Genomic DNA, 13,707 nt, shown 5'->3' with positions numbered 1-13,707 from the left:
ACACAAAAATTAAGTTTGAGAAGCACTACCATGCTTATCCAGGAAGCAAATATTCTGTAGACATAGTTCTGTCTTACAGACTATCCTACATCCATTGCTGGGTTTAGGCATAAACAAGTATATGTGGTCACTTTGGTATAAAGACCTTTGAAGATTAAGGTATTTAAATAACCAAGGGACTTCTCAGAGGAGCCCATTGTATGATATAGCACTGATACTAAGGGACAAGAAAGTCAGTGAACACATCCAATAGCACAGCTTTACCTTAGGGTCAGGGAGAGTTTCTTAGGATAACCTAGTGTAGCCAAGAATTATCTCTGATCAAATCCCTCTTTAAATCTAGCAGAAGGCAGAAACTCAAAAGTTAAAGATGTTTTGCTAAGGGCTGGAGATGTGGCTCAAGCGGTAGCGTGCTCACCTGGCATGTGGGCGGCCTGGGTTCGATCCTCAGCACCACATACAAATAAAGATGTTGTGTCTGCTAAAAAATAAATAATAAAATTCTCTCTGTCTCTTTCTCTCTCTCGCTAAAATTTGACTTATGATCTAATGAGGTTGTGGAGGGGTCATTCTTCCCCAATTTATTGCAGAATGAAAAGATCCATTTGCTTCCCGTGATTGTCCCATGAATCCCCATGGTATTAGTGGAATTAGCAATGGTGCTTAGCTGATGTGGCTCTCAGGACACACTGTTTGCAGGAGTACCTGAAGTGTGGTGTTCCATTGCATCAGAAGAGACTGGAGAAGTCAGTAATTTCACTAGAGGATATGGTACTGTTGTCTGTTTGGAATAGTGACATCTAATGGAAGCGAACAGTGGAAAATGTCCAACAAAAGCAACTGGCCAAAGGATGGACCAAGAAACAGAAGTCAGGAATGGAGAAGCATGGCCCAAAGCCACAATTCTAACTAAGATTTTCCTGTGAGTTTGAGAGACATAGGGTCCTCCATTATCAAGTTGGTTTAGAGCCAGTGAATCATGGGTTACCCATTGACCTTTGGTGTCTCTTCTAGCCACTAACTACATTTTTATAACTGTGCATTTGAAAATCTTATTTCTTTTTATGTGGCTTAAAAGATAATAAACCAATGGAAACTGGCACTTACAACTAATATCTAGGAGTTGATCCTGCATTTCAAAAGGACTGAACCATTTATATGCTTTTAAAAAAAATCACTTCCCAGGCTCTACTCAAAAATTCCTCCTTCAGTCCCTCTGAAGTATAGCCCATATGTTTGTATTTTTAACAAGCTTCACAGAGTATTCTGATCCAGAAAAAGACCTGAAAAATGTCTGCTCTGAAATTCAAAAGAGAAAATTAAACAGCTTATAGGATATTGGGGTAACATGAAATACAAGATGCATGCAGATACAGTTATAAGTCCTGCAGGTATACCTATGTTTTTTTTCTGTGAACTGAAATCCATAAAAATGAAAGGGACACACATTGGACTATGAGGATGCTACAATTGACCACCTGCACCCCCACTTCAGGAAGAAAGGATTTACTTTCCCTGAGGCTAAATGTATTGCCCTCAATTATCAACCTACCTCAGTTGCCTTTATTGCAGAAAATCACCTTGTCATAGATTACACACCCTTTTCAACATCACTTGAATCCAATAACTGATGAATGTGGAGGAGAATGTCCCCTGTCCCACATTAGAATAGCTCTGAAGAATCATTCCAGCTCCCAGAATCATTTTAATAAATAACTGAGGTCTTCTCTGAGACTGCACTAACCTTCATTGTCTCTCTGTTATCATATCCTGCCCTCCCCACCCTGCCCCTTCCACACTGCTAGATCTCAAAAGTACACCTTAGCACATTTCTTACAACCTCATCCCCATCTCAGAATGAACTCCTGCTGGTCACAAATGGTCAAATCCAAAGAAATTTACCATATGGACTGTGGGCTTTCTCAAGTTGAATCACACACAGTGAGATGAGAAGAGATGCATCCCAGTTAAAAATCTAAAAATAACAGAGCAAAGGCCGCCAAATCAGTCTTTCGTATTTTCCTGCTTTCTTAAGTTCTTCTTTCCTCTCTTCCATGTTCCATCTATGATATTTGCTTTAGGTTTATTCTCTCACTGTTGACTGGCTACTACTTCTGGAAGAAAATGTGGTTGATATGTTTTGTATTTTTACCACCAAAGAGGAAGAGCTAACTTTTTTTCCCCTTAATCCAGTTGGTTAACTCTTAGGGAAAATTCTGTTTTTCCAGGCTTTGGTCAGTTTCCAAAAACTGAACCTATCACTTATGTTTAGGAGCCAGGGGCAGGAACATACCAATTCTCCTTGATGTCACATAGGACAGGAAGATGAGAATTTCCTAAAGAAGATGGCGCGTCATTGCCAAAGAGTCTGGTGACATGGGTGTATAAGAGTGAGCATATAAAACATGTATGGTATTTCCTCTGAATAGAAGTCTTCAACATCTCATCATAATATATATATAGGTCATCCCAATTGGAGTAGGGGCAGAGCAGAGCCACGGCCCGCGCCCGGAACAAGCCCAGCGACCCGCTGGAGTGGTAGTCACGTCACCCCAATTGGAGTAGGGGCAGAGCAGAGCCACTGCCCGCGCCTGGGAAAGGCCCAGCGACCCCCCGGCATGGTAGTCACGTCACCCGAATTGGAGTAGGGGCAGAGCAGAGCCGCCGCCCGCGCCCCCAAGGTAGGCGACCTGCGACTGACCAGCGGAACAGGGCCAGTGGCCTGCCGGCATGGTAGACACGTCACCCCAATTGGAGTAGGCGCAGAGCAGAGCCACCTCCCATGCCCGGAACAGGCCCAGAGGCCCGCCAGCGTGGTAGTCACATCACCCCAATTGGAGTAGGGGCAGAGCAGAGCCGCTGCCCGCGCCTGCAAGGTAGGCAGACCTGCAACCAACCGGCGGAACAGGCCCAGAGACCCGTCAGCATGGTAGACAGATCAACCCAATTGGAGGAGGAGCACAGCCGCCGCCCGCCCCTGCAAGGGAGACTTTTCAACTATACAAGAGCAATATAAATATATAGGGGGAAAATTCAATAACACAACAGTTTCACCAAGCAGAAAGAAATGCGAGCAGTATAAAAAGACAAGGAAAGAAAGGACCACAAGCAATGCAGGTCAACTCAACTTTAGAAGAGGTAATAGCTGCAGCAGATGGAATGTCAGATAAAGAATTCAGGATATACATGCTTCAGATGATCTAGAGTCTCAAGGAAGACATTAGACAGCAAAATCAGACAATGAAAGATCACTTTGACAATGAATTACATAAACAAATCCAAGAAGCAAAAGATCAACTATACAGGGAGAGAGAGGTTATAAAAAACAAACAGAAATCCTAGAAATGCAGGAAGCAATAAACCAACTTAAAAACTCAATTGAGAATACTACCAGCAGAGTAGATCACTTAGAAGATAGAACGTCAGACAATGAAGACAAAGTATTTCAACTTGAAAAGAACATAGACAGCTCAACAAGACTGTTAAGAAACCATGAGCAGAACATCCAAGAAATATGGGATAACATAAAGAGACCAAACTTAAGAGTCATTGGGATACAGGAAGGTATAGAGGTCCAAACCAAAGGAATGAGCAATCTATTCAATGAAATAATAGGAGAAAACTTCCCAGACTTGAAGAGTGAGACAGAATCCCAAATCCTAGAAGCCTACAGGATGCCGAATGTGCAAAATCATAAGATATCCACACCTAGACACATTATAATGAAGATGCCCAATATACAGAATAAGAAGAGAATTTTAAAAGCTACAAGAGAAAGGAAGCAGATTACATTTAGGGGTAAACCAATCAGGATAACAGCTGATCTTTCAACACAGACTCTGAAAGCTAGAAGATCCTGGAATAACATATTTCAAACACTGAAAGAAAATGGGTTCCAACCAAGATTTGTATATCCAGCGAAATTAAGCTTCAGGATGGAAGATGAAATTAAAACCTTCCATCATAAACAAAAGTTAAAAGAATTTGCAGCTAGAAAACCATCTCTCCAAAAAATCCTCAGCAAAACATTACAGGAAGAGGAAATGGAAAATATCAATGAAAACCAACAGCAGGAGGTAGTACAGTAAAGGGGGGAAAATAATCAAAGAGGAAAACAAACCATGTTTAGTAACATAAATAAACAAATATAGCTGGAAGAACAACCCATATCTCAATAATAACCCTAAATGTTAATGGCTTAAACTCACCAATTAAGAGACACAGGCTAGTAGAATGGATCACAAAACAAGACCCAACAATATGCTGCCTTCAGGAGACGCATTTGATAGGAAAAGACATACATAGACTGGGTAAGGAGGATATAGACAACCTAAACAGACCAATATCAATTGAGGAAATAGAAGAAACCATCAAAAGACTACCAACTAAGAAAAGCCCAGGACTGGATGGGTATACAGCAGAGTTTTACAAAACCTTTAAAGAGGAACTAATATCAATACTTTTCAAGCTATTTCAGGAAATAGAAAAAAAGGGAGAACTTCCAAATTCATTCTATGAGGCCAACATCACCCTGATTCCTAAACCAGACAAAGACACTTCAAAGAAAGAAAACTACAGACCAATATCTCTAATGAACCTAGATGAAAAAATCCTCAATAAAATTCTGGCTAATCGGATACAAAAACATATAAAAAAAATTTTGTACCATGATCAAGTAGGACTCATCCCTGGGATGCAAGGATGGTTCAATATACGGAAATCAATAAATGTTATTCACCACATCAATAGACTTAAAAATAAGAACCATATGATCATCTCCATAGATGCAGAACAAGCATTCGACAAAGTACAGCATCCCTTTATGTTCAAAACTCTAGAAAAACTAGGGATAACAGGAACATACCTCAATATTGTAAAAGCAATCTATGCTAAGCCTCAGGCTAGCATCATTCTGAATGGAGAAAAATTGAAGGCATTCCCTCTAAAATCTGGAACAAGACAGGGATGCCCTCTCTCACCACTTCTATTCAATATAGTTCTCGAAACACTGGCCAGAGCAATTAGACAGATGAAAGAAATTAAAGGCATAAAAATAGGAAAAGAAGAACTTAAATTATCACTATTTGCGGATGACATGATTCTATACCTAGAAGACCCAAAAGGGTCTACAAAGAAACCACTAGAACTAACAAATGAATTCATCAAAGTGGCAGGATATAAAATCAACACCCATAAATCAAAGGCATTTCTGTATATCAGCGACAAAACTTCTGAAACGGAAATGAGGAAAAACACTCCATTCACAATATCTTAAAAAAAATTAAAATACTTGGGAATCAACCTAACAAAAGAGGTGAAAGATTTATACAATGAAAACTACAGAACCCTAAAAAGAGAAGTAGAAGAAGATCTTAGAAGATGGAAAAATATACCCTGTTCATGGATAGGCAGAACTAAGATCATCAAAATTGCGATATTACCAAAAGCTCTCTATAGGTTTAATGCAATGCCAATCAAAATCCCAACAGCATTTCTTGTAGAAATAGAGAAAGCAATCATGAAATTCATATGGAAAAATAAAAGACCCAGAATAGCAAAAGCAATTCTAAGCAGGAAGTGTGAATCAGGAGGTATAGCGATACCAGATTTCAAACTATATTACAGAGCAATAGTAACAAAAACAGCATGGTACTGGTACCAAAACAGGTGGGTGGACCAATGGTACAGAATAGAGGACACAGAGACTAATCCACAAAGCTACAACTATCTTATATTTGATAAAGGTGCTAAAAGCATGCAATGGAGGAAGGATAGCATCTTCAACAAATGGTGTTGGGAAAACTGGAAATCCATATGCAACAAAATGAAACTGAATCCCTTTCTCTCGCCATGTACAAAAGTTAACTCAAAGTGGATCAAGGAGCTAGATATCAAATCAGAGACTCTGCGTCTGATAGAAGAAAAAGTTGGCTCCGATCTACATATTGTGGGGTCGGGCTCCAAATTCCTCAATAGGACACCCATAGCACAAGAGTTAATAACAAGAATCAACAAATGAGACTTACTTAAACTGAAAAGTTTTTTCTCAGCAAGAGAAACAATAAGAGAGGTAAATAGGGAGCCTATATCATGGGAACAAATTTTTACTCCTCACACTTCAGATAGAGCCCTAATATCCAGAGTATACAAACAACTCAAAAAATTAGTCAATAAGACAATAAATAACCCAATCAACAAATGGGCCAAGGACCTGAACAGACACTTCTCAGAGGAGGACATACAATCAATCAACAAGTACATGAAAAAATGCTCAGCATCTCTAGCAGTCAGAGAAATGCAAATCAAAACCACCCTAAGATACCATCTCACTCCAGTAAGATTGGCAACCACTATGAAGTCAAACAACAACAAGTGCTGGCAAGGATGTGGGGAAAAGGGTACAGTTGTACATTGTTGGTGCGACTGAAAATTGTTGCGGCCAATTTGGAAAGCAGTATGGAGATTTCTTGGAAAGCTGCGAATGGAACCACCATTTGACCCAGCTATTGCCCTTCTCGGACTATTCCCTGAAGACCTTAAAAGAGCGTGCTACAGGGATACTGCCACATCGATGTTCATAGCAGCACAATTCACAATTGCTAGACTGTGGAACCAACCCAGATGCCCTTCAACAGATGAATGGATAAAAAAATGTGGCATTTATACACCATGGAGTATTACACAGCACTAAAAAATGACAAAATCATGGAATTTGCAGGGAAATAGATGGCACCAGAGCAGATTATGCTTAGTGAAGCTAGCCAATCCCTAAAAAACAAATACCAAATGTCTTCTTTGATAGAATGCGAGCAACTAAGAACAGAGCATGGAGGAAGAGCAGGAAGAAAAGATTAACATTAAACAGAGACATGAGGTGGGAGGGAAAGGGAGAGAAAAGGGAAATTGCCCGGAAATGGAGGGAGACCCTCCTTGTTATACAAAATTACATATAAGAGGTTGTGAGGGGAATTGGAAAATAAACAAGGAGAGAAATGAATTACAATAGATGGGGTAGAGAGAGAAGATGGGAGGGGAGGGGAGGGAGGATGGTAGAGGATAGGAAAGGTAGCAGAATACAACAGTTACTAATAGGGCGTCATGTAAAATGTGGATATGTAACCGATGTGATTCTGCAATCTGTATTTGGGGTAAAAATGGGAGTTCATAACCCACTTGAATCTAATGTATGAAATATGATATGTCAAGAGCTTTGTAATGTTTTGAACAACCAATAAAAAAAGAAAAAAAAAGAGTGTGGAGGAGAGAACACTTGCTTGTTGTGGGTGGAAATGTAGATTAGTCCAGTCATTATGGAAAACGATATGGAGGTTTCTCAAAAATGTAAAAAATAAAACTGTCCTATGATAGCGTAATCCCACTACTAGGTTTATATCTAAAGAAAACGAAATCTGTCTGTTGAATAGGCATCTGCCTTCCCATTTCATTGCAGCACTCTTCATAACAGACAGCAATGGAATCAAACTGAGTGTCCATCAATGGCGAATGGATTTTTAAAATGTAACACATACATAATGAAATACTATTCATTCATTAGAAAGAATAAAATCCTGTCACTTTTAAGGACATGAATGAAACTGGAGATCACTGTGGTCAGTGAAATAAGCCAGACACAGAAAGATAAGGACCACACATGATCTCACTTGTATGTGGAACCTAACAAAAATGATTTCTTAGAAGTTGAGAGTAGAATGGTCATCACTAGAGTTGTAAAGAGCAATGGGGAGGGAGGGATGGGAGAAACCTGATCAGCGGGTCCCAGATTTTAGTTAGCTAGAAGTAAGAAGCTCTGAGGTGCTATTGCACCATAGGGTGACTGTAGGCCACAATAAAGTAAGGTGGTGTAATTTCAAAAAGGCTAAAAGAGGATTTGAATGTTTTCACCATAAAGAAATAAAAAACATTTGAGGAAATAGATACATTTACCCTGATTCAAACATCACCGAGTTTATTACCTGTACTGAAATGTCACATGATACCCCAGTAATATGTGTAATTTTTATGTTTTTATGTGTCAATTAAAAGCTATTTTTTTTCAAAATGTGGTTTTCCATGAAGGCTGTTCTGGGGATAGTTCTAAAGACTTGAAGGAAATTAAAAATTTCCTTCAACAACATGGGGAAGCGAGTGTTCCCTGCAACAGATAGTCTGTGTTTTCCTTCTAAAATCACCAAATACAACATATGAGGCCCAGTTCAATTTGAATTTCAGATAAACAAGAATAAGTTTTTTTTTCCTGTAAGTAGTTCTAAATATTGCATGGAATACTGTGTTATATTTAAGAAATACTCATTATGTATCTGAAACTCAAATTGTACTGGCTATGTTTTAGTTTTATTTGTGGACTCTAGAAACCCTGTCACTGGCACAGTGGTCAGTTTCAACTAGGAGCAGCATTGCAGTAGCAACATAAACCCTGATAGAAGTGAAAGTGCAGGTTTTTTAAATGAGTGTATTTAAAATGTTTGCCCTACACAATTTCTTGAAGAACGATTTAAATAAGATTTGGGTAAGAAGGTGTGTATGTGTGTATGTGTGTGTGTGTGTGTGTGTGTGTGTGTGTGTGTGTCTTATTTTCTTTCTGAAAGGCTTCATCTCATGTTTGATAGTATATCCCAGAAATAAATTTTATACTTATTAAGGTACATACAACTGGATTGAACCTATGTTCATATTAAGACGGTTCCTTCTCACTCTAGAGGTATCTAAATGAAATCTGTCCACGTCTAAGTAACAAATGAATGGATATCGAGCAGACTTCCCAAAACCCCATCAAGACCCCACACACATACAAAAAAAAAATTCAACATATGGAATGAAAGAAAAAGAGAATAAAGTCTATTGAGGTCTTTTAAATTGACACTGGGAATAACATAATAGCAATACCATTAGGGTAAGTGCTTCATGTCAGATATTGTCCTAAGCATGTCACCTACACTGATTCTCACCATAATCTGTGGATGAGATGTTTTTAATCTCCACATTTTTCAAATAATAAAATTGAGATACAAGATCACTCAATTTAAAAAGAATAGAGCAAGGACTATTGGGGCAAAACTATAGGGTTTTTTCTTACTGAAAATTGTATATGAAACCTTCAATTAAGTTTCTAGTATTTCTTCCACAAGTACTGATATAGAAAATTTTTCCAAGGATACTGAACTTTAAAAATGGAAATGTAAAAATATACACCTTGAAGAATACAGTGTCTATTAATGGAAACCTAAAATACAGAAGGATACTCATCACATGGATAGCCATCATTACCTCTAAGAAAGAGATTGAAATTGGAGGTGGTGAGCAAGTGTTCTAGCTATCACAGGCTTTTATTTATTTTTAACAAAAATATACGTAGTTCTTATTTGTATAATTTAAAAATAATTTTAAAAGTTTAATTATACTGTGTTATCAATAAAATAAGCAACATATTTAACAACATTAAATTATCGTGCAATTACAGAGAACAAATGTTTCACTCTGATAAATAAGTTAGTTCTTAAGAACAGGTTTACGTAAAACATACCTATTGGTAAAATCGCACATACCTGTTCAAAATCACAATGATATGACATATGTAAGGAAAAAAGTGAAAGTCCTCTTTAACTGGGGGAAGGAGAATGAAAAGGGGTAAAATATGAAAGGAGCATGAATCTCAGATACCTGTTGCAAGTACTGTGTGGTAATAAAATTCTTAAATTTTGATTAAACCATTGACTTAAAAACTTCAAAAGGGTCTTTTCAAAATTATCTGTGTCACTCTAAGGTGAATTAAATAACCTCTTTTTATAAAACAGACACATAAACTAAAATCTTTTGTAAACCTGATTGTCGCGACCCCTTGCCCGCAAGGAAGACGCAACAACAGGAATCTTCTTTCAGCCGTTTATTCAGGCCCCTGATGTTTCTTCTTCTCTCTCCCGGATGCCCCTCCCAGCCTTAATAAAGCATCCCAAGCCCCAATGCGAAGCTGCTACGTGGAGCTTTCTCATAGGGTGTTAAAAAATCACGTGCCAACTCTCCCAAATAAGGAGTTGTTTGTCACAGACCACAGCGGAGCCAGCGCCATCTTGTAATGGTGACCACAGTCCGCAGAAACGGCTCACCACAGTTCCCCCTTTTGTTTTCTAAGAACAACACAGGAGAGAGTAGAGGTCCTATCCCACTGTGCAGAAGTGGCTGCATAGTATGGCTCAGCCCCAAGGAGGCGCCTTCCCCAGATCTGAGGCCATATCAGCCGACGCTTTTCTCCGTGGGACGGGGCGTGGACGCGTCTAACCCGCATACAATAGGACATGCTCTCCTTGAGGTCCACTTCAAGGATCACTCAAGTGCAGTGCCTTGCCTCGCATCCTGTATCGTGACGATGGTGGACGAAGGGGGATAGCTAAGGCTGAACTGTGGCTGTATAGAAATACAACGATAAACAAGTTGGTAACACCCTAAAAGAAAGGCACGGGTCTTAAGGCGATAGAAAAGCACTAGTGTGGAAACCCATCTGCGTGCAATGGTAGGAAAGCCGGCAGAGTGCAAGGGCTTTCCAACACTAAGAGAATAACAAGGAAAGACATGTCGATCCCAGTGCAATGTCCGTAAGACTTGGGGTGCGACGACCATGTCAAAGATTTACTGTTTAATTTGCGCAAGCCAAACTTGAGGTGAGTTGCCATTTTCTAAAGCTGCAAGAGCTTGTATGATCATAGCTTTATCGTGAGCATTGCGGGCCTTGAGGCGACAGAGAAACCACAAGCAGAGAACCATACCGAAGCAACACATTGCACCAAAAATGCCTACCCCCACCCACTCTTTAAAAAGGGAAAAGGCAGAGGATATCCAATCGGTGAATTGACCCAAAGTTACGGGATCGACATGGGTACTGTTCAAGACAGCTATCTGGGTTAGTTGAGACTGGATCATGTCTTCCGCTGCCATGGACCAATTTCCGGCCAAGTATTCGCCAATGATACGGGAGGCATTCCTGGAATCATTAAATCTGACAGAGGTTATACATAAATGTGCACGTTGGTCAACACAGCCCAAAAGCACCAAATCAGCCAATTCTTCTACCTGAGCTTGGAGTAAATCTATTCTTTGGTTGGCAGCTAAAATCCCTGACAAAATATGTTGATTAATTGTATTCTGGGATTCAAGTATGGTGGAAGTTTGTTGAACAACTTGATTAATGGTGGCAGCAGTCTGCACTTGACTGGCCATGGCCACTCCGGCCGTGACCGCTGCAGCAGCAGATACCGCCACGGCTGTCACTATAGCAGCTGTGATTCCAAAATCCCTGCGGACTCTAAGTAGCTCAACAATGGGGAATTCGTCAGGGTCCGCAGTGACTGGGATTGGGACAAAAGTTGGAATTTTCATAACCACCGCTACAGTCCAAGAACCATCCCAACACTCAGATAAGAGACAGGTAACATTAGAACAATCCAGCACCCCTGACGAGGTGTCATTAGCCAAAAGGAGTAAGAACGGGGATTGGACACAGACCATTGCAGGGGGCAATGCGGCATTATATAACAGAGAGTTGAACGAAACAGATGTGAGTCTTTTACCTCGTTCACTCTCCCTAACAGTGCCAGAAACATTAGCCAGCCAACTTTTGGCTCCCAGCAATTGAGCCAGTGCAGAAATATCAGCTGAAGCCCCCTTTTCATTGGAGATCAACCATTGAAACCAGGACCAACCCACTCCTGTAGAGGAGTTGACACTGTTGTTAAAGTTATAAACATACCTCTTAAGAGAGGGGGAAAGGGAGAAACCTTTAGCAACTTGACGTTGCTCCCAAGAATGATCCTGACAAGGCGTAAATGTTGGGGGGAAACCAAGATTAGGGGTACAGTAAGGAGAGGCCTTAAAATGGGTGGCATTATAAAGACTATTAGAAGAAGGAGGCACTGGGATTAGTACCTCGGAGATAATAGCCAAGGTAGTTGTGTTTAAAGCAGAGCTATTTGCGGGGGTTCCTGAGCCTGATTGTTCCCTTGAGACTACTTGGCTCAACACAGCACTGAGAATGCTCCCTGAAACCTGACTGGACCGCAATGGGTCCTCCCAGTTAGTCAAATTCTTGGTCTTAAGACTAATACAATGAGTGTTCCCAAGGCTGAAACAAAAAACTCCTGTGAGATTAACTTGAGATTGATTAAAAATGCTATCCACGTCCCCTCTAGGAGAGGCACAGGGAGCAGACATCTCACATGAGGTAGAGAAAAGAGTGGGGAGGACACTAGAATTACCATGAACCGGCATTGGCATTGGCCAAGCCCGTGCCACTGCCCACCACTGCATTGGTGTCATCTGTGTCATCGGCATCAGCACCAGAGCCAGAGCACTTAGCAGAATGAAGATCCTCATCACGGGATTGCTGTGGTATTTCCTGTTGCTGGTTAGCCGACGTCAAGACTCTTCTTGTCAGGCGTTCAGGGACCCACAACGGTTCCGTGCGATCCTGGGGAAAAACACATACAGATCCTCGTGCCCATGTCAGCACGGGGTCGGGGCCGTTCCATTGGCCCGTAAGAACATCTTTCCACTTAACATAGCCAATCACAGAGGGCTGAGGGGACACATGTCTATCGGCCGCAGAGCGATCATGAATATCCAAATTCAAAAAATTAATGGTAAAGAGAGCTAAGGACAGGCGTTCTTTAGGAGTATGTTCAGCACCTATTCCCCCCTTTTGTTTTTGTAAAGTTTCCTTTAAGGTGCGATGAGCACGCTCAACAATGCCTTGCCCTTGAGGATTGTAAGGCAAACCATGAGTAAGTTGCACTCCCATAGTAGAACAAAAAGATGTAAATTGTCTTCCAGTATAAGCAGGTCCATTATCAGTCTTAAGGGACGTAGGTGCACCCCACGCCGCCCAGGCCTCCAGGCAATGAGTAATGACATTACGTGCCTTTTCTCCCGATAAAGCAGAAGCATGAATAATTCCAGAGTACGTATCAACAGAAACATGGACATACTTGAGGTTACCAAAGTCAGGTATGTGTGTCACATCCATTTGCCAGACAACCAATGGCTTCAATCCCCGTGGGTTCACTCCATAAGTAGGGGGATGAAGAAATGTGACACAATGGGGACAGTGTAATACTATCTGCCGAGCATCTGCTCTTGAAATAGAAAAACGCCTGCGCAGTGTTAAAGCATTAACATGAAAATTTTGGTGAAACAATTTAGCCTCCTCTAAGGAGGAAGCCAAACAGATCAACTGACCTCTAGTGGCTGAGTCCGCACAGGCATTACCCTGCGATAACGGACCAGGAAGAGAGGTGTGAGCCCGGATGTGCACTGGATAAAAAGGAGCAGTGCGGCCACGGATAAGCTGTTGAAGCTGATTAAAGTAAGCAGATACATTACGGGCATCACTAATAGCTCCCACAGCCTCCAGGATTTGTAGTGCTTGCACCACATAGATGGAGTCCGAAATGAGATTAAAAGGAAAAGAACACTGTTTAAAAACCTCAATAACAATTTGTAGTTCTACCCATTGTGGATTTCCAGGAGCAAATTGATGCTGGACAGGGGGAGAATCATTAATTACATAAGCTCCCATTCCAGACTTGGAACCATCAGTAAAAATGTTAACAGCCCCCGGAATGGGACTGGATGAAGTTACTTTAGGGAAAATGATAGGATGTTCTTTAACAAAATGGAGTAACGGATGAGAAGGGTAATGAT

At 40.7% G+C, this 13,707-nt stretch overlaps 2 protein-coding genes across 4 annotated transcripts in view; both read right to left on the bottom strand.

The window, feature by feature from the left end:
• PLPPR5 (phospholipid phosphatase related 5) overlaps positions 1 to 13,707 on the bottom strand; it is a 288,814-nt gene that overhangs the window by 253,372 nt on the left and 21,735 nt on the right. The window lies entirely within an intron of this gene.
• The window catches only part of LOC308655499 (uncharacterized protein), a gene marked incomplete at its 5' end in the record, with an annotated part of 119,175 nt that continues 116,021 nt past the window's right edge, over positions 10,554 to 13,707 (bottom strand). Inside the window, one exon of the mRNA XM_081305595.1 lies at positions 10,554 to 10,818. Coding sequence (XP_081161721.1) covers positions 10,806 to 10,818 — 13 coding nt within the window. The 3' untranslated portion in view covers positions 10,554 to 10,805. The remainder of the gene's footprint in view (positions 10,819 to 13,707) is intronic.

The sequence above is a fragment of the Spermophilus citellus genome (genome assembly GCF_964194105.1).
Source record: "Spermophilus citellus genome assembly, chromosome: 9".
Taxonomy (NCBI): domain Eukaryota; kingdom Metazoa; phylum Chordata; class Mammalia; order Rodentia; family Sciuridae; genus Spermophilus; species Spermophilus citellus.
Note: the sequence above shows the minus strand (reverse complement) of the source record. Positions and strands in the feature narration are given on the sequence as shown.